This window comes from Rhinopithecus roxellana, chromosome 19 (assembly GCF_007565055.1).
Source record: "Rhinopithecus roxellana isolate Shanxi Qingling chromosome 19, ASM756505v1, whole genome shotgun sequence".
NCBI lineage: Eukaryota > Metazoa > Chordata > Mammalia > Primates > Cercopithecidae > Rhinopithecus > Rhinopithecus roxellana.
In genome coordinates, this window is record NC_044567.1 from 32,830,228 (window position 1) to 32,856,730 (window position 26,503).

The following is a 26,503-nucleotide window of genomic DNA, read 5'->3' on the forward strand; positions in this document are numbered from 1 at the left end:
GACTCCATCTTAAAAAAAACAGAAAAAAAAAAAAACAAAAAAAAAGAAAAGCAGCTCCAGAAATTTCCAAAATAACATACAGAATTCAGTAGACTGTAGTAAAGGCCGGCTTGGGACTACAGGCGCCTGCCACCACGCCCGGCTAATTTTTTTGTATTTTTAGTAGAGACGGGGGTTTCACCGTGTTTGCCAGGATGGTCTCGATCTCCTGACCTCGTGATCCGCCCGCCTCGGCCTCCCAAAGTGCTGGGATTACAGGCGTGAGCCACTGCGCCCGGCCTTCTTCTTCTTCTTTTTTTTTTTTTAAAGACAGCATCTCACTCTGTTGCACGGGCTGGAGTGTGGTGGCACGATCTCAGCTCACTGCAACTTTCACCTCCTGGGTTCAAGCAGTTCTCCTGCCTCAGCCTCCCAAGTGGCTGGGATTACAGGCACCTGCCACCACACCTGGCTGATTTTTGTATTTTTAGTAGAGATGGGGTTTCACCATGTTGGCTAGGCTGGTCTCCAACTCCTGACGTCAAGTGATCTGCCCGCCTTGGCCTCCTGAAGTGCTGGGATTATAGGAGTGAGCTGCCGTGCCCAGCCCTGGTTTGCTTTTGAACTGGTGACTCTGCTACATGAAACGCAAACTTTGACCAAGTTCATCTGGCACACTGACCGAATTGCATAAACGTTTTTTGGTGCAGCATTGTTATAAGGTATATAGATTAGGCAGGGAGCGAGAGAGCTGAGGACAAACTGCACCTGGGCCACCAGCCCAAAGTTGTCAGCATCATCTCAGCTCCATCTGGCAAACAGTGAGCACCACCTGTTCTGCAGTCAGAATCTAGCCTCAACCTGTTAGGACCTCCCAGGGCCCTGAGCAGACAGGTGTGCAGGAATTGACAGCAGGATGGAAAAGAGATGGTGAATATACCAAGTGCTACAGAAGGACAGGATTTCCCAGAGGAAGACAGAAAAGGGCTATTTTAGCTGGGTCTTGAAGGATGAAGAGAAGTTCTCCAGGCAGAGAGAGGGAGATGGCATTTGCGGCAGAAGAAACTTACCTGTTCAGGCTGGGCACGGTGGCTCACACCTGTAATCCCAGCACTTTGGGAGGCCAAGGTGGGTGGATCACTTGAGGTCAGGAGTTCAAGACCAGCTTGGCTAACATGCCAAACCCCGTCTCTACTAAAAATACAAAAAAAAAAAAAAAAAAGCTTGGCAAGGTGGCAGGTACCTATAATCCCAGCTACTCAGGAGGCTGAGGCGGGAGAATTGCTTGAACCCGGGAGGCAGAGGTTGCAGTGAGCCGAGATCGAGCCATTACACTCCAGCCTGGGCGACAAGAATGAAACTCTGTCTCAAAAATATATATATGATAATTAGCCAGGCATGGTGGTGCATGCCTGTAATCCCAGCTACTTGGGAGGCTAAGGCAGGAAAGTCACTTGAACCCGGGAGACGGAGGTTGCAGTGAGCTGAGATCACACCACTGTACTCCAGCCTTGGAGGGTGACAGAGTAAGACTCTGTCTCAAAAAAAAAAAAAAGGAAAGAAACTTGCCTGTTCAGAGGTATGGATGCACCTGGGCGTGGTCAGGGCTGGGGAGTATTATGAACTGGTAGAATAGCAGGAGCACGGGTAGGGAGTGTTGGGCACAGCAGCCGAGTCCCCTGGCTGACTTCAGGTTGCAAAGGCTCTCATATTTTATGGGGAGTGGCAGGGAGCAGCCAAGGATGATGTTTGAGCAGAAAGGAACGTGAATATAAAAAGACAGCTGGTGTCAGTGGATGAGAGGATGGTTGGGAGGGCACTGGAAATAGGGGGCCGTCAGGGCAAAGCCCTCTGTTCCGGTGTGGCCTGCCGGGAGACGTTTCCTAGATGTGGCTTTTCAGGATGAGGCCTGGCTTAGCCTGGGAAACAGGAACCTGTGGCCTTGGCCAGTCGTGACTCAGCTCCAACAGAAGATGAAAGAAGAATGGGGTTTGTGCCCAGGCGGGGCAGTGGGGCTATGGCGTGGGACTCTGGTGCGAGCCTGGGATCCAGAGAGCAGTGCTGGGGCCCGAGGGCATGGATACAGAGGGAGTCTGTGGGCCTCCATGCCCCTGTGGGAAGAGACAGCCCTGCCTAAGGGGTTCCAAGAGATTTGAGCTGAGCATGTGGGCCGGGGCTGGGGCTGGGAGGCTGCCTGGAGCCTGGCATGGTCTGCTCCTTTCCTCTCTGTTTTGCTCATATCCACCCTAACATAGCACTTACCCAGAGTGACCCTGAATAGCTGAGTTTGGGAGGGCAAAGCTTTTAAAGCCATTAAAACAGACCATGTCACCAACTAATGACCTTGAAATTAAAAAAGGGAGGGTTCTACCCAACCCTGCCTGAGTGACCGCATGAATTACCCATCTGCTTGTCCTCAGGTTACCAGGAGCAGAACAGAGTCCTGGCTTAATTGCTAGGAGGAAGCCCTGCATTGCATGGCCTGTCAGCAACCTCAGGCTCCAGAATATTCTGGAATTGCCCCAGCCCTGCCTCTTCTTCATCTCCTTCCTCTTTGGTTGTGGCTTAGCTGGGCTCTTCTTTCCTTATGTTTGTCCTTCCTCAGCATCTGTCCCTTGGGTCTGCCAGTGTGCCTGCTGATGTCTCCTTTGGGTGAAACTTTCTGATCCTGCCCCTGTTGTGCCCCTGATAGAATCTGTGTTACTGCAAAGAATCGCCCAGGCCTGGCACAGTGGCTCACGCCTGTAATCCCAGCACTTTGGGAGGCCGAGGCAGGTGGATCATTTGAAGTCAGGAGTTTGAGAACAGCCTGGCCAACGTGATGAAACCCTGTCTCTACTAAAAATACAAAACTTAAGGTTGGGCACTGTGGCTCACACATATAATCCCAGCACTTTGGGAGGCCGAGGCAGGTGGATCACCTGAGGTCAGGAGCTCAAGACCAGCCTGGTCAACATGGCAAAACCTTGTCTCTACTAAAAATACAAAAATTAGCTGGGTGTGGTGGCAGCTGCCTGTAATCCGAGTTACTTGGGAAGCTGAGGCAGAAGAATCTCTTGAACCCAAGAGGTAGAGGTTGCTGTGAGTCGAGATCATGCCACTGCACTCTAGCCTGGGCGACAGAGTGAGACGCCGTCTGAAAAAAAAAAAAAAATTAACCAGATGTGGTGACAAGCGCCTGTAATCCCAGCTACTGGAGAGGCTGAGGCAGGAGAATCACTTGAACCTGGGAGGCAGAGATTGCAGTGAGCCAAAATTGTGCCACTGCACTCCAGCCTGGGCAACAGAGCAAGATTCCATCTAAAAAAAAAAAATTACTCATAGAACATTTTCCAGGTCAGAACAGCTGGACAGACTTTTCCAGATGTAAGACCCCCAAACCTAAATATGCCGGGTACTTTTAAGGCGCCTTTAAGGTGGGTAACTCTCACTTTGCCCTCGGCCCAGAAAAGTTTGTTTCCAATAGGCAGTGGCTAGAGGGTGGGGAAATGTCCCATCCTTCACGGAATGTGTGGGACTGCGGGTCAGTTCAGTGGTGTACCTGCTTGCCCCAGCCACCAGTGAGTACCCACTGGAGAGAAGGAAAAAAAAGCCAAAAGCACTCAAGCATGATATCAACAGATGAGCTTCAGTCAAATCAATGACTGCCTCCCACTGTTACAGAAACCGCCCTGGTCACAAGGGACTCTGGGCTTCTGGCTTGAGCCCTGTCAACAAAGAAGGGATTCTTGTTGAAGAATCGTGGAAGGAGGAGGAGGCTGGGCATCACTGCTCAGCTTGGAGGAGGGGACGCCGTGCTGGGGGCTGGGATCACCATGCCCCTTGCCCGCCTGGCACCTTGCTGCTGTCTGTAACCCCCCAGCGCCTCCTGCAGGCCTGGACACCTTATCCCTCTCCTTAGCCCCAGGAGCATGTTTGGGGAACTCTCCTCACCTCTGTGTCTTGTGTTTTGCAGTGATCAGGGCCAAAGCGGTCAGCGAGAAGGAGGTGGACTCTGGAAACGACATTTATGGCAACCCAATCAAGAGGATCCAGTATGAGATCAAGCAGATAAAGGTATTAGTGGCCGCCGGCGTCCCGGGCAGCACTGTGGGCACAGCTGTGGGGTGTTGGGGTGGGCAGAGAGCCTGGGTCCCTGGAACACGATCTGGCCACCTGTGGAGCAGAGCAGAGGATGCGGTCATCAAGCTGCAAATAGATCCGATTTCCCTTCATCCTCGAATGCCTGAAAAGTTGTGTGGAGATGACATGTTCCCCACAAGTTCAATTCCTTCAGAAACCTTTCTGGGCGTCACGGCTCACGCCTGTAATCCCAGCTCTTCGGGAGGCCGAGGTGGGCGGATCACTTGAGCTCAGGAGTTCAAGACCAGCCTGGGCAACATGGTGAAAATCCATCTGTACAAAAAAACTAGCCAGGCACGGTAGCGCCCGCCTGTGGTTCCAGCTAATCAGGAGGCTGAGGTGGGAGAATTGCTTGAGCCCAGGAGGTGGAGGCTGCAGTGAGACAACATCTCACCACTGTATTCCAGCCTGGGTGACAGAGTGAGACCCTATATTTAAAAAAAAAAAAAAATGTGGCGGTGAGGGCAGGGCCTGGCCTGGGGCAGGAGAGGTGATACTGTTGTCATTGATAGTAACTAACATGATCTGTAAGAGAGAAGAAAATTCATGTCGCAGGTGGAGGAACAGCCGTGTGATATGGTAGTAGTTGTAGTCATCCATATTTAATTTTGTTATTAAAAATAAAAAGTAGGCCAGGCACAGTGTCTCACGCCTATACTTCCAGCACGTTGGGAGGCCAAGGCGGGTGGATCACCTGAAGTCAGGAGTTCAAGACCAGCCTGACCAACATGGAGAAACCCCATCTCTACTAAAAATACAACAATTAGCTGGGCATGGCTGGGCACGGTGGCTCACGCCTGTAATCCCAGCACTTTGGGAGTCCGAGACAGGCGGATCACCAGGTCAGGAGATCAAGACCATCCTGGTTAACATGGTGAAACCCCATCTCTCCTAAAAATACAGAAAAATTAGCCAGGCATGGTGGCGGGCACCTGTAGTTCCAGCTACTCAGGAGGCTGAGGCAGGAGAATGGCGTGAACCGGGGAGGCAAAGCTTGCAGTGAGCTGAGATTGCTCCACTGCACTCCAGCCTGGGCAGCAGAGCAAGACTCCATCTCAAAAAAAAAAAAAATTAGCTGGGCATGGTGGCGAGCGCCTGTGATCCCAGCTACTTGGGAGGCTGAGGCAAGAGAATCACTTGAACCCAGGAGGTAGAGGTTGCAGTTAGCTGAGATCATGCCACTGTACTCCAGCCTGGGCGATAAGAGCGAAACTCCATTTCAAAAAAAAAAAAAAAAAAAAAAAAAAGTAGTTGAAAATCAGTGTTATCAGAAGGTCAGCAGAATGCTTTATCATCACATCTATGTCAGTTTAAGGGGATGACCTAGTCTGTCAGTGCCTGAGCCTCTTTCTTTATGAAGCAGGAAAGAGGATCTGCTCTTACGACCTCATAAAGGGGTCGTGAAAAGGCCAGTGTCAGTGCCAAGGAAACGCTTTTAGCCTTTTGGCAAATGATGTCATTTAATACAGCATCAACATAACCTTTCTTGGTACAAGTTGGAGTGTCACTCTCAAAAAACCATTTGTCCTGGCATCAGGCATGCTCCCGTTCCATTTGGGTTTGCTTACTGAAACTCTTCAGCGGGGACAAAAAAGCAGCCTCCCCGAGTGCTGGGAAAATGCCATTCTTCACCGGGGGGGACAGGTGTGTTCCTGAAAGGCCGTGAGTAAGTCAGGTGTTGAGAATGCAAACTCCTCTGTCCCATGGAGTTACGTCCTAATTCCTGAGGTGCCTCTCGGCTCTCATTGCCATCAAGTAGACAATATTTGATCAAAATTCCTGGAAATATGGGTTGGGCGGAGTGGCTTATGCCTGTAATCCCAGCACTGTGGGAGGCCGAGGCAGGAGGATTGCTTGAGCTCGGGAGTTTGAGACCAGCCTGGGTGATACAGCAAGACCTCGTCTCTACTAATAAAAAAAAAAAAAAAAGCCGAGTATGGTGGCACACGCCTGTAGTCCCAGCTACTCGGGAGTCTGAGGTGGGAGGATCACTTGAGCCTGGGAAGTTGAAGTGTAGCCCCAGCCTGGGCAACAGAGTGAGACCCTATCTCAAAAAAATAAAAAATTCCTGGAAATATGCAAAAGTCATGGTCCTTCATGGTGGTCCAGAGTCATGTGGAGGTACAAAAGCCCCTCCCTAGAGATTCAGAAATGACCTCATTGGGGCAGGGCGGTAAGGGGACAGAGGTGTTGTCTGAGGATGTCACGCTCCAGATGACAGTCTTGTGCCCACCTGCTGTGATCTGCCACACTAAAAGTTGACTCTAAAGAATCACTTCGCTATACAAAGTCTTTTTCTTTTCTTTTTTTTTTCTTTCTTTTTTTTTTTTTTTTGAGATGGAGTCTCACTCTGTCACCCAGGCTGGAGTGCAGTGGCGCCATCTCAGCTCCCTGCAACCTCCGCCTCGCAGGTTCAAGGGATTCTCCTGCCTCAGCCTCCCAAGTAGCTGGGATTTCAGGCGCTTGCCACCACGCTCAGCTAATTTTTGTGTTTTTAGTAGAAATGGGGTTTTGCTACGTTGGCCAGGCTGGTCTCAAACTCCTGACCTCAAGCAATCCGCCCACCTCAGCCCCTCAAAGTGCTGGGATTACAGCCATGAGCCCTGAGCCCAGCTGTAACAGTCCTTTTCTAACCCATGCAATTTGCACTTCCCGGTCCTCTTTGGTGCTGGCTACACCCCGGATGCAGATTGTGCCGCCCGGGGTGTTCTGGATGGGAACGAAATTCCCCGACTGTGCGGCCTCCCTCTGCTTACATGTCCTCCTCCTTGTCTTTCCAGATGTTCAAAGGGCCTGAGAAGGATATAGAGTTTATCTACACGGCCCCCTCCTCGGCAGTGTGTGGGGTCTCGCTGGACGTTGGAGGAAAGAAGGAATATCTCATTGCAGGTGTGTATGAGGGGGGCCATCAGCCAGAGGCTCACACAGAAGTGGGGCTGTTCCTAGACGCCTTCCAGGGCTCGTTTCCCAGGCTCGAGGAGTGGGGAGGTGGAGTAGCTAAGGAACAGTGAGGCAGGGTACGGAGCCCTGACACTGAACGGTGCCCTCTCGGCCACTTCCTGTCAGAGAATGCTAGTGAATGTTCACCTACCTGCCAATTTCCTAGGAAATCTGAGATTGGTAGACAAAAAAAGTGAGCATTTTTGCCTTTTGCTCCTAAAAGGGAGGCGTGTGCAGGATGCTGGAGACGTGCAAGGCAGAGAAACCCTTTCTGCCGTCGGGAGGGCGGAAAGCTTGCGTGACGTCTGTTGATACTGTGCACGAGGCCTGTTTGACTTATGCATTCATCTGTCTCCTTTTTTTATTGTGGTAAAATATACGTAACAAAATGTAGCCATGTTAACCATTTTCCTTCCTTCCTTCCTTCCTTCCTTCCTTCCTTCGTTCCTTCCTTCCTTCCTTCGTTCCTTCCTTCCTTCCTTCCTTCCTTCCTTCCCTCCCTCCCTCCCTCCCTCCCTCCCTCTTTCTTTTCTTTCTTTCTTTCTTTTCTTACTTTTTGAGACAGAGTGTCGCTCTGTCGCCCAGGCTGGAGTGCAGTGGCGCAGTCTCGGCTCACTGCAACCTCCACCTCCTGGGTTCAAGCGATTCTCCTGCCTCAGCCTCCCAAGTAGCTGGGATTATAGGCACATGCCACCACGCCCAGTTAATTTTTGTATTTTTAGTAGAGACGGGGTTTTACTATGTTGGCCAGGCTGGTCTCAAACTCCTGACCTCAGGTGATCCACCCGCCTCAGCCTCCCAAAGTGGTAGGATTACAGGCGTGAGCCACCACGCCCAGCCAACCATTTTCAAGTGTACACTTCAGTGGCATTAGCTATATTCACTGTTGTGCAACCATCACCACCATCTATTTTACCTCCATTTTACTTTCTGTCTCTGTGGATTTGACTGCTCCAGGGGCCTCACATGGATGGAACCCTGCAGTATTTGTCCTGTGTCTGGCTTATTTCAGTAGCATCATGTTTTCAAGGTTCATTCACGTTACAGCATATATCAGAATTTCCTTACTCTTTTTTTTTTTTTTTTTTTTTTTGAGACAGAGTCTCACTCTATTGCCCAGACTAGAGTGCAGTGGCACGGTCTAGACTCACTGCAACCTCTGCCTCCTGGGTTCAATTGATTCTCCTGCCTCAGCCTCCTGAGTAACTGGGATTATAGGCACGCGCCACCACACCTGGCTGATTTTTTTTTTTTTTTTTTTAGTAGAGATGGGGTTTCACCATGTTGGCCAGGCTGGTCTCGAACTCCTGACCTCAGTTGATCTGCCCGCCTCAGTCTCCCAAAGTGCTGGGATTACAGGCATGAGCCACCGCACATGGCCCCAAATTTCCTTACTTTTTAGGGATAAATCATTGTGTGAATGCAGCACATTTTGTTAATTGTTGCATCTCTTTGTTTACACTTTTTTTTTTTTTTTTTTTTGAGAGAAAGTCTTGCTCTGTTTCCCAGGCTGGAGTGCAATCAGGACTCACTGCAGCCTCAATTTCCTGGGGTCAAGTGATCCTTTCGCCTTAGCCTCCCAAAGTGCTGGGATTGACTACGGGTGTGTGCCACCACACTCAGCTAATTTTTTTTTTTTTTTTTTTTTTTTTTGGAGACGGAGTCTCGCTCTGTCTCCCAGGATGGAGCACAGTGGCCGGATCTCAGCTCACTGCAAGCTCCGCCTCCCGGGCTTACGTCATTCTCCTGCCTCAGCCTCCCGAGTAGCTGGGACTACAGGAGCCCGCCACCTCGCCCGGCTAGTTTTTTGTATTTTTTTTTAGTAGAGACGGGGTTTCACTGTGTTAGCCAGGATGGTCTCGATCTCCTGACCTTGTGATCCGCCCGTCTCGGCCTCCCAAAGTGCTGGGATTACAGGCTTGAGCCACCGTGCCCGGCCGTAGCTAATTTTTTTATTTTTTGGTAAAGAATAAGTCTCACCATGTTGCCCAGGCTGGTCTTGAACTCTGAGGTTCAAGCAATCCTCCTACCTCAGCCTCCTAAAGTGCTGGGATTATAGGTGTGAGCCACTGTGCCCAGCCTATATTTTTATTCCTAAATAAAATGATTTCCCCTTACTTCCTTCTACCACCTCCCCGCTTGTCCAGCGAGGCTGAACCACAGGAGGCCAGGACAGGATTCTGAATCACAGCACTATTAACATTTGGGGATGGACTGTTCTTTGTTGCGGGGGCCTCTACCTTGTACATTATAGGATATTCAGCTGCATCCCTGCCCCCCACCCTCTACATGCCATAGCACCCGCTCCAGTTGCGGGGTCTCTGGACATTGCCGCCTGTGCCCAGGGGAGGTGGGGTAGGTGGGGTAGGTTGCCCCTGCTTGAGAACCACGGGGCTCAAAGAGCTTCCTGCAGTGATGGAAACGGTCTCTGCACCATCCAGTCCAGCGGCCCCCAGCCCTGTGGCTCGTGAGCACCTGAGATATGGCTCGTGCAGCCGAGGAGCTGAATTTTAAATTGTATTTCATTTCAAGTAATTTTAGTTTCAATGTAAACAGCCACACGTGGCCAGCAGCCACAGTCCGGCACGGCACTGACTCAGCCAGTTAAGGAACAGTATTCCCCTCCTCCCTGAGGAAGTAGGAATCTGATCACAAACTTAAGAAGAAAAGAATAAACAAGGCCTGGTGCAGTGGCTCACGCCCGTAATCCCAGCACTTTGGGAGGCTGAGGCGGCCAGACTGCTTGAGGTCAGGAGTTCGAGACTAGCCTTGCCAACATGGTAAAACCCTGTCTGTACTAAAAATATAAAAATTAGCTGGGCGTGGTGGCATGTGCCTGTAATCCCAGCTACTCAGGGGGCTGAGGCACGAGAATCATTTGAACCCAGGAGGCAGAGATTGCAGCAAGCTGAGATCACACCACTGTACTCCAGCCTGGGTGACAGAGCAAGACCCTGTCTCACAAAAAAAAAAAAAAAAAAAAAAAAAAAAAAAATGGGGATAAAGAAGAGACGAGACAAGTCCCCTAGCCTGGTACTATATTTTGTTCCAAAAGGCAACTGTCATCATCACATACACTCTGGATCCAAATAGCCATGGTTGGGAGATTTTCTTCTGGTTTAGGTGACATGTACTTTCTTTCCCTTCTAAAAATCAACATGTGCTTCGTGGGCACCTTTTAGGTGCCCAGCCCCGTGTTAGGGACAATGGAAGATTCCCACAGTGAGATCTTTGGCTCCTGTCATCATGGAGTACACAGATGTTTCGACTGGGGAGACTGGAAAAGAAAGCAGAGAAAATAGACAGATTTTGCTTATGGGGAATTGTGAATTGTGAATAGTGAGTGAATGCTTGGAAGGTGCAAAAGGAAGAGACTCTCACAGGTCCAAGGGTCTAGACAGACTTACTGCTGGGAGAAGGTGGCGTCCTTGCCTGTGGATGGGAGGACGTCATTGCAGGGAGGAAGATGCAGGGGTGTGAGTTGGGCAGGGAAGACTCCTGTTATCTCTCCTTGGGTAAGATCTTCCCTCCCTTCCTTAACATGCTCGCAGCTCCTGCTTTGCTGGGTATCTCAGTCATCAGGACTTCTGTCCCTCTCCTTGGGGATAATAGGAGACTTTCCCCCCTTTTAAGATGCATTTCCGGACTTCCTAAAATGTTTAATTATGAGCAATTCTTATTCTTATTCTTATTCTTATTCTTATTCCGAGAGAGTCTCCCTCTGTTGCCCAGGCTGGAATGCAGTGGTGCAATCTTGGCTCACAGCAACCTCTGCCTCCTGAGCGATTCTCGTGCATCAGCCACCTGAATAGCTGGGATTACAGGTGTGTGCTACCATGCCTGGCTAATTTTTGTGTTTTTGGTAGAGACGGGGTTTCACCATGTTGGGCAGGCTGGTCTCGAACTCCTGGCCTCAAATGACCAACTTGCCTCAGCCTCCCAAAGTGCTGAGATTACAGGCATGAGCCACCGTGCTTAGCCATGAGCACTTATTTTTTTTTAACAGCTTTATTGAGATATAAGGCACACTCTATTCAATTTATCCTATTAAAAATGTACAATTCGGGCCAGGTATGGTGGCCCATGCCTGTAATCCCAGCACTTTGAAAGGCCGAGGTGGGAGAAATGATTGAGGCCAGGAGTTTGAGACCAGCCTGGGCAACATAGTGAGACCCCATCTCTACAAAAACTAAAAAAATTAGCCAGGTGTGGTAGCATGTGCCTGTAGTCCCAGCTTCTCAGGAGGCTGAGATGGGAGGATCGCTTAAGCCTGGGAGTTTGAGGCTGCAGTGTCATACCACTGTGCTCCAGACTAGGTAAGAGCAATACCTTGTTAAAAAAAAAAAAATTCTACAATTCAGTGGTTTTTTTTTTTTTTTTTTTGGAGAGAGAGTCTCACTCTGTCCCTCTGACTGGAGTGCAGTGGCGCAATCTTGACTCACTGCAATCTCTGCCTCCCGGGTTCAAGCAATTCTCATGCCTCAGCCTCCCAAGTAGCTGGGATTACAGGTATGTGCCCCCATGCCTGGCTAATTTTTGTATTTTTAGTAGATACGGGGTTTCACCATGTTGGCCAGGCTGGTCTTGAACTTCTGACTTCAGGTGATCTGCCCGCCTTGGCCTTCCAAACTGCTGGGAGTGCAAGCATGAGCCACCGCACCTGGCCTACAATTCAGTGGTTTTAGTATATTCACAGAGTTGTGCAACCATCACTACAGTCAAAAAGAAATCCTGTATTCTTGAGCTATTACCCTCCTAACCCCCACTTCCCCTTCCCCAGCCCTAAGCAGCCACTGGTATACTTCCCATCTCTATCGATTTGTCTATGCTGGGCTTTCCTAGGAACGGAATAATATGTGTGACCCTGTGTAACTGGCTTCTTTCGTGTTTCCAGGGCTCATCCATGTTACAGTGTGTATCCGAATTTCATTCCTTTCTGTGACTGAGCATTCCATTGTATGGACAGACCACATTGTGTTTATCCTCTCATCATTTGATGGGCATTTGGGTTGTTGCCACTGTTTGGCAGTTGTGACAAATGCTGCAATGAACATTGGTGTGTGAGATTTTGCAGGGACCTGTTTTCATTTTTTCCTGGGTGTATCCCTGGCAGTGGAATTGGCAGGGGGTGGGGAGGGGTTGGGTGACTTTAGGTTTAACCATTTGAGGAGCTGCCAGACCGTTTTCTAAAGCAGCTGCACCATTTTACATGCCCAGTATTATCTATGATTTTTACAATAAGAAAAATAAAATCAAATGGAGAAGAGTAAGGGGACAAAAATCACCTGTGGTACAAAGATCTTACCAGCTAACTAATGCCCTCAGAAAAACACAGAGGAGGCAGAAGAGCTGGGGTGGCTGCACAGCACGCAGAGTGGTGCATGGCAGAGGGATGGTCTGCAGTGTGGCTATTCGGGGGCTGTTGCGCCTGTGCACAGAACAGAGCATGGGAGGAAATTTCCCAGCATGTTAGCATCTGCTGTCTCCTTTTCAGTTCTTTCCTGTATTTGTGAAACCTTTACAATTATGGCATTTATTACTTTTGTCATCAGAAAAATAAAATCTAGAGAGACGAGAAAGGAGACAAAATCTCCTGTGGTGCAGGGAACTTACTTCCAGTTTTCTGCAGCCTCTTTCTCTTCCTATCCATAGGGAACAGCCTTTAAAGTAAGTCCCAGCAGTCCCAGCTCAGTTTCCTCACACTGCCCTCTAGGGGCTCTCCGGCCAAACTGCAGAGCTGCAGAGGGACGAAGGGTGGGGATCCCATGCACAGATGGCCTCTTGGATACAAAAGTGACCTTGGTCCGAGCCAGCACCGGTCTCCAAACATACCCGGCTGAATCCTCGCCCGTGCTGAGGCTCTCTGCTTGTTTTTGTTTTTGTTTGAGACGGAGTCTCTCTCTGTCGCCCAGGCTGGAGTGCAGTGGCGCAATCTCGGGTCACTGCAATCTCTGCCTCCTGGGTTCAAGCAATTCTCCTGCCTCAGCCTCTCAAGTAGCTGGGATTACAGGTGCCCAACACCATGCCCAGCTATTTTTTTTTTTTTTTTTTTTTTTTTGACAGAGTTTCGCTCTTGTTGCCCAGGCTGGAGTGCAATGGTGCGGTCTTGACTTACCACAACCTCCACCTCCCGGGTTCAAGCGATTCTCCTGCCTCAGCTGCCCGAGTAGCCAGGATTACAGGCATGCGCCACCATGCCTGGCCAATTTTGTATTTTTAGTAGAGACGGGATTTCTCCATGTTGGCCAGGCTGGTCTCCAACTCCTGACCTCAGGTAATCTGCCCGCCTCAGCCTCCCGAAGTGCTGCAATTACAGGCATGAGCCACTGTGCCTGGCCTAATTTTTAGTATTTTTAGTAGAGATGGGGTTTCACCACATTAGCCAGGCTGGTCTTGAACTCCTGACCTTGGGTGATCTGCCCACCTCAGCCTCCCAAAGTGCTGGGATTACAGGTGTGAGCCGCCGCACCTGGGCGGCATTAAGTACATTCACAATGTTGTGTAACTATCACTATCTGTTTCTAGAAGTTTTTCATCATCCCAAACGGAAACACTGTCCCCATTAACCCATAATTCCCTATTCCTCTGTTTGCCCAGCCCCTGACAACCACCTTTCTACTTCATCTCCATGAATTTGCCCATTCTAGGCACCTCGCAGAGGTAGAGTCATACCTCCTTCCATAGATGAAGCGTTGCACTTAGCATAATGTCCTCAAGTTCATCCATGTTGTAGCATGGATCAGATTTTATTTATTTATTTATTTATTTATTTATTTATTTATGAATGAGACGGAGGCAACAAAGCCCAGGCTGGAGTGCAGTGGTGCGATCTTGGCTCACTGCAACTTCTGCCCCCCAGGTTCAAGCGATTTTCCTGCCTCAGCCTCCCGACTAGCTGAGGTTACAGGCACACACCACCACGCCCAGCTAATTTTTGTATTTTTTTAGTCGAGATGGGATTTCGCCATGTTGGTCAGGCTGGTCTCAAACTCTTGACCTCAGGTGATCCGCCCACCTCGGCCTCTCAAAGTGCTGAGATTACAGGTGTGAGCCACTACGTCCGGCTGGCAGATTTTATTTCTTTTTATGTGCATACATTTTAAAGTTTCCAAAATATGTAATACTCTTCTCAGTTGAATTCTGTATATTTTTTCAAATTGTTAACATTTCCATTAACTTTAAAACTCAGACACTACTTAGTATCTCAAGGAGGAGGCACGAGGTTTTGATGAGGACACAGAACTAAAGGTGCCAAGTGCAAACAGTTTCTTGCATAAAGAAAATAAGTAAATGGGCCAACCATAGTGGCTCACACCTGTAATCCTAGCATTTTGGGAGGCTGAGGCAGGAGGATGGCTGGAGGTTAGGAGTTCAAGACCAGCCTGGATGATATAGCAAGACCCTGTCTCTACAAAACAGGAAGGGAGGGAGGGAGGAAGGAAGGAAGAAAGGAAGGGAGGCAGGGAGGAAGGCAGGGAGGAAGGGGGAGGGAGGCAGGGAGGAAGGGAGGGAGGGAGAAAGGAAGGAAGAAAGGAAGGGAGCCAGGGAGGAAGGCAGGGAGGAAGGGGGAAGGAGACAGGGAGGAAGGGAGGAAGGGAGGGAGGAAGGAAGGAAGAAAGGAAGGGAGGCAGGGAGGAAGCAGGAGGGAGGCAGGGAGGAAGGGGGAGGGAGGCAGGGGAAGAAGGGAGGCAGGGAGGGAGGGAGGGAGGGAGGGAGGGAGGAATGAGCTGGGTGTGGTCATGTGCACTTGTAGTCCTAGCTACTTGGGAGGCTGAGGCAGGAAGATCCCTTGAGCTCAGGCATTTGAGGCTGCAGTGAGCTAGGACTGCACCACTGCACTCTAGCCTGGGTGGCAGGGCGGGACCCTATCTCTATTTTAGAAGAGAAAAAGACAACCACTAAGTGTCATGAAAAGATGTGAGGAAATACAACGAGATGCCCAAGTGAAGGCTCTGAAAACACACCTGCTCGAGTTCGAATGTGTGCCCTGACACCTGACTCGTTAATGTCCTTGGCCAAGTGACTTTACCTGTCTGTGCCTCCCATGCCGATCCAGAACGATGACAGTAGTATCTGCCCCACGAGGGGTTGTTGAGAGGATGAAAGAGGGAGTGGGAGACCAGAAGTGAGGATCACAGAGATGCTGGTTATCTTGTTCAGGCCTCACTCAAGGGTAGCTGGTAATTTTATTTCCTACATTGGGGTTGACAGTGACCCATGCATGTAGCACAGTACTGCATGAAAAGCTGGTCAGTCGATACAGAATTATGCTGAAGGTCTAAGGAGAGCTAGGGTAGCCTGTAGCAGAATGAGCGTGAAGGCTCTGTTGAAAGGGCATTGCTCCCTGGATCTGTGGCAGGATCCTCGGTAGCAAGCTGACATTGAAAGATTTTGAAGAGCTTTAGTTAAAAAGTTAAAAACAGCCCAGCGCAGTGGCTGACGCCTGTAATCCCAGCACTTTGGGAGGCCGAGGCGAGTGGATCACGGGGTCAGGAGATTGAGATCATCCTGGCTAACACAATGAAACCCCGTCTCTACTAAAAATACAAAAAATTAGCCAGGCGTGGTGGCGGGTGCCTGTCATCCCAGCTACTCAGGAGGCTGAGGCACGAGAATCGCTTGAACCCGGGAGGCGGAGATTGCAGTGAGTCGAGATTGTGCCACTGCAGTCCAGCCTAAGTGACAGAGCAAGACTGTGTCCCCCCCAAAAAAATAAAAAATAAAAAAACCAACTTTGGCAAAGCTGTGGAGTAAAGGGAACACGTAGAGGCTGTTGGTGGGAATGTAAATGAGTTCACCTACTGTGGGGCACACTTTGGAGATTTCTCAACTGAAAATGCAACCAGCATTTGACCCAGCAATCCCACTACTGGGTATATACCCAAAGGAAAATAAATCGTTTAATGACACTGCGCCCGTATGCTCATTACCACATTATTTGCAATAGCAAAGACATGGAATCAACCCAAGTGCCCATCAGTGGTGACTCAGATAAAGAAAATGTGCATATATACCATGGAATACTACACAGCCGTGATAAAGAAGGAAATCATGTCCTTTGCGGCCACACGAGTGCAGCTGGAAACCATTATCCTAAGGGAACTAATGCGAAAACAGAAAACCAAATGCCACATGTTCTCACTTATAAGTGGGAGCTAAACATTGGGTACACATGGTCATAAAAATGGGAACAAGAGACACTGGGAATACAAGGAGGTGGGAGGGAGGAAGCCGGGTAAGGGTTGAAAAAATACTACCTATTGGGTACTATGCCCACTACCTGGGCGATGGATCCGTTCGTTTTCCAAACCTCAGGGGCACACAATATACCCGTGTAACAAATCTGCACATGGACTTCCTGTTTCTAAAAGTCAAAGTTAAAGATTGTGAGACCTGCCCAGTGGCCAGCTGGCTGTGTATCTTCTCCACCAATGAGGCTGCATTACTTCATCCTCCTCTCCCTGGGAGGGGGAGCAGGGCTGGGGCCCTTAATGGCCACAGTGGCTGACCCACCTCGTGGCGAGAGGAGCCTCTCTCATCTGACTTCTTTCCCAGCCTTGGTCAGATGACTCCACACTGAATCTGGCATTTATTTCCTGAGGCAGGAACCTAGATCCAGTTTGCCGCGAGTCAGAATAGGCCCTTGATCCAGGGGCTAACCAGAAATCACGGGGCACAGTGAACCACTCAGCTCGGGCTGACTGTGGCCGGTGAGTGCCCGCATGGCCTGAGCAGGCCACCTCCTCCTGGGCTGATGACTCAGCCTCACGTGTGGAGTCGGGCACCAGGAGACTCATACAGAATTGGCCCTGTAATTTTCTTCTACATTTCTCTTCTCCAAAAGGAAAAATAAACATACAACCCTTCGTTACAAATTTTAATTCCTGGTTTTCTGTAACCAAGACTCATGCCTCGCTTTTCTCCAAGACAGACATAAGCAGAACAGGCAGATGCTCATGGTGTGTACGTCCAACCAAGTCTTAATCAGACCAGAGGGGGCCTCTCCTAATATTGTTTTTTGTTTTTTTTTTGAGACAGAGTCTCGCTCTGTCGCCCAGGCTGGAGTGCAGTGGCGCGATCTCGGCTCACTGCAAGCTCCACCTCCCGGGTTCACGCCATTCTCCTGCCTCAGCCTCCCGAGTAGCTGGGACTACAGGTGCCCGCCACCTCGCCTGGCTAGTTTTTTGTATTTTTAGTAGAGACGGGGTTTCACCATGTTAGCCAGGATGGTCTCGATCTCCTGACCTCGTGAGCCACCTGTCTCGGCCTCCCAAAGTGCTGGGATTACAGGCGTGAGCCACCGCACCTGGCCTTCTCTTAACATTTATACATGACAGCCATGTTCACGTTAGCCCAATAACTAGGACCATTGAAAAGATACAATTTTTTGGCTGGACACGGTGGATCACTTGAAGTCAGGAGTTCAAGACCAGCCCAGTCAACATTGTGAAACCCTGCGTCTACTAAAAAATACAAAGATTAGCCACGAATAGTGGCGCACATCTGTAATCCCAATTACTTGGGAGGCTGAGGCAGGAGAATTGCTTGAGCCTGGGAGGCAGGTTCCAGTGAGCTGAGATGGCACCGCTGCACTCCAGCCTGGGTGACAGAGCAAGACTCCATCTCCAAAAAAAAAAAGAAAAGATATAATTTTCACTTCATCTCTTCTTCCTGCCATTGCTTATCTTTTGAGGAAGCCAGAATTGGTGGTAAAAGGCCAAAAGAGAAAATGGCAGGAAAAGGCAGAATGTGAAGCAAATTATTAGAACAAGCACGGGTGTGTCTCATGAGTAAACTTATTGAGCAATTACTATGTGCAGGGAACTGTGGATACAAAAGGGTGAAGACACAAGCCTTACCCTCTATATTTACTCTCTGATTAAGGAGTGAGATGCAGAAGACAGGCAAATCTAATAGAAAGTGGGAATTGATGCTGGTCAAGTGATACATACAGTGGAAGTCACCATAGAAGTTGGGAAGCCAGGATAGAGCTTCAGCCTGTCTGTAGTGGTAGATGTCCAGGTTGGACAGGGAAGGGGCTGCAGTATACCTGTACGGGCACCAAATGCCAGAATCAACCAGGATACAGGAATGGGTTCCTTCCCATCTGTCTATTTTGCTCCTTATTGATCTATTCTGAATGCACAGAAAATAGCTGTAGGTCTAGTGGGGAAAGTTATATGTCTAGTTTTTGTTTATTTATTTTTTCTTTTGAGATGGAGTCTCGTACTGTTGCCCAGGCTGGAGTGCAATGGCATGATCTTGGCTCACTGCAACCTCCACCTCCCAAGTTCAAACGAGTCTCCTGCCTCAGCCTCCTGAGTAGCAGGGATTACAGGCATGCACCACCACCTCCAGCTAATTTTTATATTTTTAGTAGAGACGGGGTTTCACTGTGTTGGCCAGGCTGATCTTGAACTCCTGACCTCAAGTGATTCGCCCACCTTGGCCTCCCCAAGTGCTGGGATTACAGGCATGAGCCACCATGCCCAGCTAGTTTTGAATTGTTTAAGGCCACCCAAACATTTACCTTGTGAAGTTACAGGATTTGGAATACATGTTACGGAGTAATTCTGCTTTCTCATCCTGTTCCACACCTGGAATGTCACATAAGTCTAAATGGAGAAAAGGACCTGAAGGTAAAGGAACAGCTAGAACAGGAAGTGCGAGCATAAGAATTCAAACCCAGGGAGCTGGCACAATGAGTGCACCGTGCCCAGGACAATGGAGGCCACTTGTGCCTGCTTGAAGTCCCAGGCAAGCCATCCACATTTCCATGGCATAGGGGTGCAGTCGGCAAGCTGCGTTAGTCCTTCGCTGGGCTGTGTTTCTATTAGCGGATCCTCTGAGGCTGCTGCTGTGCTGAGATCATTAAGTCAGATGCACTGAAACGTCAAACAGAAGTGCTTAGGGCAGAGCCTGAGGCTCTGCTTCTCAAGGAATTGCCTGTCAGTCTCTGCCAGGGGCAGGTGCTCATCAGTGACACCTGTGTCTCTTCACAAGGTGCTGTTGTAGCAGAAGGAATGAGGTGTTTTTTGTTTTCTGTTTTTTTTTTTTTTTTTTTTTTTTTGAGACAGAGTCTTACTCTGTCACCCAGGCTGGAGTGCAGTGGCGTGACCTCGGCTCACTGTAAGCTCCGCCTCCTGGGTTCAAGTGATTCTCCTGCCTCAGCCTCCCGAGTAGTTGGGATTACAGGCATCCACCACCATACCCAGCTAATTTTTTGTATTTTTATTTTATTTTATGTATTTATTTGAGATGGAGTTTTGCTCTTGTCACCCAGGCTGGAATGTAGTGGCATGACCTCTTCTTGCTGTAACCTCCGTCCCCTGGGTTCAAGTGATTCTCCTGCCTCAGCCTCCCGAGTAGCTGGGATTACAGGTACCCACCACCATGCCCAGATAATTTTTGTATGTATAGTAGAGATGGGGTTTCACCATGTTGGCCAGGCTGGTCTCAAACTCCTGACTTTGAGTGATGTCCCTACCTCAGCCTCCCAAAGTGCTGGGATTACAGGTGTCAGCCACCGTGCCCAGCCTGACAGGTGAGTTTTTATTTCGTTTATTTTCTTTTTTGAGATGGAGTCTCACTCTGTCGCCCAGGCTGGAGTGCAGTGTTGCAGTCTCGGCTCACTGCAGCCTCCACCTCCGGGGTTCAAGCAGTCCTCCTGCCTCAGCCTCCTGAGTAGCTGGGACTACAAGCATGCTTCACCATGCCTGGCTGTTTGTTGTTGTTGTTGTTGTTGTTTTTGTATTTTTAGTAGAGACGGGGTTTCACCACGTTGGCCAGGCTGGTCTCGAACTCCTGACCTCAAGTGATCCGCCTGCCTTGGCCTCCCAACGTGCTGGGATTACAAGCATGAGCCACCACACCTGGCCTATGGGATGAGTTTTTTAATGATTTCCATAGCTGTCATTAGATTCTGTCCGCCACTGGAACACACTCCTTTGTTCTTTTCCTCCCGCTTGGAAAACGCCAAGGCTGTTGCCAATGTAGAGTCTTCAGCAAAGGAAGGAGGCAGCTGAGTCAGGAGCCCGAAGTACAGAAAGGAGCCACAGCTCATCATGCCTGATGAAGGGAATTCAGAGCAGATTCCTAATTTTCAAAAATTCCATTCTTTGGCTCTTCATAATGGAAAAATGCAGAATTATAAGTTTAAACTCAAATGGGAGAAACACCTGTGAATTAATATTTTGTGAAAAACAAAACGGGAAACAATACAATCTACATACTGCCCGATGTTTTGTGTGTGAAGATGCATATATAAGAGAATATTGGCTGGGCGCAGTGGCTCACACCTGTAATCCCAGCACTTTGGGAAGTCAAAGCGGGAGGATCACTTGAGCTCTGGAGTTCAAGACCAGCCTGGGCAACATAGTGAAACATCATCTCTATCCTTTTTTAAAAAATAAAATTTAATTTAAAAGAATATTGGGGCCAGGCATGGTGGCTCATGCCTGTAATCCCAACACTTTGGGAGGCCAAGGTGAGGGTATCACTGGAGCCCAGAAGTTTAAGACCAGCCTGAGTAACATAGCAAGACCCTGTCTCTACAAAAAAAATATAGAAAACATTAGCAGGGTGTGGTGGTTCACACCTAGCTATTCGGGAGACTGAGGCGGGAGGATCACTTGAGCTTGGGAGGTCAAGGCTGCAGTGAGCTATGATCATACCATTGCACTCTGGCCTGAGCGACAGAGCAAGACTGTCTTAAAATCAATACTGGAATATTGGAAGGAAATACATCAAAATGTTTGCTGTGGGTAATGAAAGTGGGGAAGTTTTTTCTTGATTGTTTCCTACGTTTAAGTTTCTGTCAGTGAACATGCATTATGGCTTTTTTTTTTTTTCTACTTTTTATTTTTTTGAGATGGAGTCTTGCTGTGTCACCCAGGCTGGAGTTCAGTGGCGTGATCTCGGCTCACTGCAACTTCCGCCTCTGGGGTTCAAGAGTGATTCTCCTGCCTCAGCCTCCCAAGTAGCTGTGATTACAGGTGTGTGCCACCACACCTGGCTAATTTTTTGTATTTTAGTAGAGAGGGAGTATCATCATGTTGGTCAGGCTGGTCTTGAACTCCTGACCTCAAGGGAGCCACCCACCTCAGCCTCCCAAAGTGCTGGGATTACAGGAGTGAGCCACCGTAACTGGCCACCCATTATGTTTGAACTCAGAATAGACAGTGCGCAGTGTTGTTACAGCAAAATCCCAGCACCCCTGCGCCGGGTGGAGGATCTGGGCAGGAGGACTTGTCCCTCCCCCTGAGCTTGGTGATCCCGTCTCTCCGCAGGAAAGGCCGAGGGGGACGGCAAGATGCACATCACCCTCTGTGACTTCATCGTGCCCTGGGACACACTGAGCACCACCCAGAAGAAGAGCCTGAACCATAGGTACCAGATGGGCTGCGAGTGTAAGGTAAGCAGGTCCCGTCTCTGCTGGTGCGTCGCCTCCTCCCACTATCTCCAGATGGACAGTGCGGGTTTTGGTCCCTGGCTTTCCAGAGCCTCTTAATCCCCGGGTTCTGATTTAAGACCAGGCTCTGGGAAGGCAGAGTCATCCCAGAGTGAGGCTGTCTGGCTGGGGACAAAGCCTTTGGCCCCTGGTCCCTGGAGAGCCCTGAGACACATCTCTGTCAAGGGATGTCTGGAGGCCGGGCGCCATGGCTTATGCCTGTAATCCCAGCATTTTGGGAGGCCGAGATGGGCGGGTTACTTGGGGTCAGAAGTCGGAGATCAGCCTGGCCAACATGGTGAAACCCTGTCTTTACAAAAATACAAAAATTAGCCAGGTGAGGTGGCACACGCCTGTGATCCCAGCAACTTGGGAGGCTGAGGCTTGAGAATGGCTTGAACGTCGGAGGTGGAGGTTGCAGTGAGCCGAGATCGCACCACTGTACCCCAGCCTGGGTTGACAGAGTGAGACTCTGTCTCAAAAAAAAAAAAAAAAAAAAAAAAAAAAAATGGAGGAGGATGTCTGGAAGGCTAGGAGATTTGAGAGTAAGGCATGAATTCAGCTCTGTTACTTGCCCCTTCCAGAAAAAGGAGCTGTATGGGGAGAATATGGTCCCATGGATCATTTTCTACAAATGCGGAAGTACAAACCCTTGTGTGGCTTGTGACAGGGCACTGCAGGCCTTATGCTTTTTCCAACATTCCCGACATTTTCACACCTGGGTCGGTGTCTACGTGGGGTCTGTGTGTTGAGAACACCTGAACACCTGCTTCTCTTAAAATGAGCCCGGAGGTTGTGCCAGGCATAGTCATAGCAGCCCAACGCTTAGATGTGGCTGTGGAAGGCGAGATCACCACCTCCAGGGCTCCCGGGCTGGCTCCTACCCTGTGGGCTCCTAGCACCCTATCCCCACCCTCCCCACCGGAAGCATTGCTGAGTGCCAGGCACCTGCCACCCTGGGCCACTCCCAGCGAGTATGGGACCAGTAGACTCTGGTGAGGCCGTGGGGATTGGCCTTCCCTGGGGAGCTGCCTGGGGCTGCCCTCCCTCCTGACGGCCACCAGCCCCTTCTCAGCATGTTCAAAACAGGAATTCTGAACTCATAGTCTCCAGCCATACATATGTTAAGCAAAACTCCTCTGTGGCCAGCATGAAATCAAAAGCAAGTTCTTCCTTTTTCCCTCCATGGGGCGGTGAAGGCAGTCATCCTCTTGTAGCCTCGGGTTCCTTTGCTAGTTGCCTGTGACCTCAGGGCTCTGCCTTGTGAGCAGTTCCCAATTCCCGGCCTTTTCACTGGGCTGGAATCTGTCTCCAGGAAACCCAGGCCCTTTTATTGTTGCTATGTTCCCCAGAGGGCAGGGCCAAGCCGAGGCCATTCTCTGATGCTCAGGAAGGTAGAAGATGGCCCAAAGGGAGGCACACCTGCAGCAGGAAGGGGGCAGCAGTGGGCGGGGCACAGCTCCCCTGCAGGTAAGACCCCCTTGCAGGCCAGCCACCTGCCCCTGCAGGAGCTGTGAGTCTCGGGAGAGGCTGCCATCCCTGCCATCCCTGCACCCCGCAGGTAGGCACATTGCCAGGTTCTGGACATGCCCCCAGAGCAGCCTCTGCCCACCCCTTCCTGGGTCCCTGACTCCGTCCCCCTCTGTGTGCCCCTCCCCAGATCACGCGCTGCCCCATGATCCCGTGCTACATCTCCTCCCCGGACGAGTGCCTCTGGATGGACTGGGTCACAGAGAAGAACATCAACGGGCACCAGGCCAAGTTCTTCGCCTGCATCAAGAGAAGCGACGGCTCCTGTGCGTGGTACCGCGGCGCGGCGCCCCCCAAGCAGGAGTTTCTCGACATCGAGGACCCATGAGCAGGCCTACAACACCCCTGTGGCCAACTGCAAAAACAGCCTCCAAGGGTTTCGACTGGTCCAGCTCTGACATCCCTTCCTGGAAACAGCATGAATAAAACACGCATCCCATGGGTCCAAATTAGTACAGTTCTGCTCCCCGCTTCTCCTTTTAGACACGGTTGTGGGTCTGGAGGGAGACGTGGGTCCAGGGTCCTCATCCCATCCTCCCTCTACCAGGCACTGTGTGTCTGGGGCTTCGATCCTTGGGTGCAGGCAGGGCTGGGACATGCAGCTTGCCTCCCAGTCCCTGCCTTGGCACCGTCACAGATGCCGAGCAGGCAGCACTTAGGGATCTCCCAGCCGGGTTAGGGCAGGGCCTGGAAATGTGCATTTTGCAGAAACTTTTGAGGGTCGTTGCAAGACTGTGTAGCAGGCCTACCAGGTCCCTTTCATCTTGAGAGGGGCATGGCCCTTGTTTTCTGCAGCTTCCACGCCTCTGGCCCTAGTGTAACACTCCCTGCCCCTGGCAAGTGCCCCCATCACCCCGGTGCCCACCATGAGCTCCCAGCACCTGTGGCTCCCCCAACATCCAAGGACAGCCTGGAACCCCTGGAACCAGCGGCTTATTCTTGAAGGAGCCCCATCAATCCTATTAATCCTTAGAATTCCAGTGGGAGCCTCCCTCTGAGCCTTGTAGAAATGGGAGTGAGGAACCCCAGCTGAGCTGCGTTCCAGCCTCAGCTGAGTCTTTTTGGTCTCCTGCACGCCCCCGTCCACATGCTTCCCCAGCCTGCAGGGGGAATCGGTGAGGTCCTGTCCTGGGGCTGCTGTCCAGGGCCGGTGGCTGCCCTCAAGGTCCCTTCCTGAGCTGCTGTGGTTGCCATTGCTTTTTGCCCGTTCTGGCACCAGGCACCTGGATTGAGTTGCACGGCTTTGCTTTATCTGGGCTTGTGTGCAGGGCCTGGCTGTGCTCCCCGTCTGCACATTCTGAGGACCGAAAAAGCTGGGTCTTGCTGTGCCCTCCCAGGCTTAGTGTTCTCTCCCTCAAAGACTGACAGCCATCGTTCTGCACGGGGCTTTCTGCATGTGATGCCAGCTAAGTGTAGTAAGAAGTCCAGCCTAGGAAGGGAAGGATTTTGGAGGTAGGTGGCTTTGGTGACACTCTCACTTCTTTCTGAGCCTCCAGGATACTTGGGCCTGTTTTAAGAGACATCTCCTTTTTCTAAAGATGAATTCTCAGATGATAGGTGAACCTGAGTTGCAGATATACCAACTTCTGCTTGTATTTCTCAAATGACAAAGATGACCTAGCGAAGAAACTTCCTAGGGAACTAAGGAACCTATGTGTTCCCTAAACATGGTTTCCTGAAGCCAGTGATACCGGGATTAGAATAGGAAGAACTTTCTCGGTAATGCTAAGGAGAATCTCTTTTGCTCCCACCTGTGTTGTAAAGATAAACTGACGCTATATAGGCACATTATGTAAACATACACATGCAATGAAACTGAAGCTTTTCGGCCTGGGAGTGGTCCTGCAAAATGCTTCCAAAGCCACCTTAGCCTGTTCTATTCAGTGGCAACCCCAAAGCACCTGTTAAGACTCCTGACCCCCAAGTGGCATGCAGGCCCCATGCCCATTGGGACCTGGTCAGCACAGATCTTGATGACTTCCCTTTCTAGGGCAGACTGGGAGGGTATCCAGGAATCGGCCCCTGCCCCACGGGCGTTTTCATGCTGTACAGTGATCTAAAGTTGGTAAGATGTCATAATGGACCAGTCCATGTGATTTCAGTATATACAACTCCACCAGACCCCTCCAACTCATGTAACACCCCACCCCCGTTCGCTTCCTGTATGGTGATATCATATGTAACATTTACTCCTGTTTCTGCTGATTGTTTTTTTAATGTTTTGGTTTGTTTTTGACATCAACTGTAATCATTCCTGTGCTGTGTTTTTTATTACCCTTGGTAGGTGTTAGACTTGCACTTTTTTTAAAAGAGGTTTGTGCATCGTGGAAGCATTTGACCCAGAGCGGAACGCGTGGCCTATGCAGGTGGATTCCTTCAGGTCTTTCCTTTGGTTCTTTGAGCATCTTTGCTTTCATTCGCCTCCCGTCTTTGGTTCTCTGGTTCAAATTATTACAAAGTAAAGGATCTTTGAGTAGGTTCGATCTGAAAGGTGTGGCCTTTATATTCGATCCACACACGTTGGTCTTTTAACCATGCTGAGCAGAAAACAAAACAGGTTAAGAAGAGCCTGGTGGCAGCTGAGAGAGAAAGCCGCTCAAATACCTTCACAGTAAATAGTGGCAATATATATATAGTTTAAGAAGGCTCTCCATTTGGCATCGTTTAATTTATATGTTATGTTCTAAGCACAGCTCTTTTCTCCTCTTTTCATCCTGCAAGCAACTCAAAATATTTAAAATAAAGTTTACATTGTAGTTATTTTCAAATCTTTGCTTGATAAGTATTAAGAGATATTGGACTTGCTGCCGTAATTTAAAGCTCTGTTGATTTTGTTTTCATTTGGAGTTTTGGGGGAGGGGAGCACTGTGTTTATGCTGGAATATGAAGTCTGAGACCTTCCGGTGCTGGGAACACACAAGAGTTGCTGGACGTTGACAAGCAGACTGTGCATGTCTCTGATGCTTTGTATCATTCTTGAGCAATCGCTCGGTCCGTGGACAATAAACAGTATTATCAAAGAGAACGTGGGCTTTCTCCGTGTGGCTGTATCCTACATGCAGAACGGCCACTTTCTACCTCAATAAAGGGAATCAGCCCCTGCAAGGAGCCTTGCCTGTCCAGCGGGAGGGGGCGCCCTGTGTCCTCCAGAGAAACAAGGCCAGTGAGCTCTGAGTCAAATGTGGGATGCAGACCAGGTGCAGTGGCTCACGCCTGTCATCCCAGCACTTTGGGAGACCGAGGCAGGTGGATCATTTGTGCCCAGGAGTTCGAGACTTGCCTGGCCAACTTAGCAAAACCCCGTCTCTACAAAAAATAGGCGTGGTGGCATGTGTCTGTGGTCCCAGCTACTCAAAAGGCTGTGATGGGAGGATCACTTGAGCTGCGGTGGCAAAGATGGGGCAGCAGAGATAGGACAGGTAAGAGCAAATGTGGTTTTCTTAGGTGGATGAAGAGGCAGAGGCATAGGACAGGGTCCCCTTC

General features: G+C 49.9%; 1 protein-coding gene across 1 annotated transcript in view; it reads left to right on the forward strand.

Annotated features, from left to right (window-relative positions):
- Positions 1-26,045, forward strand: part of TIMP2 (TIMP metallopeptidase inhibitor 2) — a 73,387-nt gene extending 47,342 nt beyond the window's left edge. Inside the window, exons 2-5 of the mRNA XM_030924022.1 lie at positions 3,935-4,035; positions 6,882-6,990; positions 21,330-21,454; positions 23,151-26,045. Of these exons, the coding sequence (XP_030779882.1) occupies positions 3,935-4,035; positions 6,882-6,990; positions 21,330-21,454; positions 23,151-23,348 (533 nt within the window). The 3' untranslated portion in view covers positions 23,349-26,045. The remainder of the gene's footprint in view (positions 1-3,934; positions 4,036-6,881; positions 6,991-21,329; positions 21,455-23,150) is intronic.
- Positions 26,046-26,503: the final 458 nt, after the last annotated feature.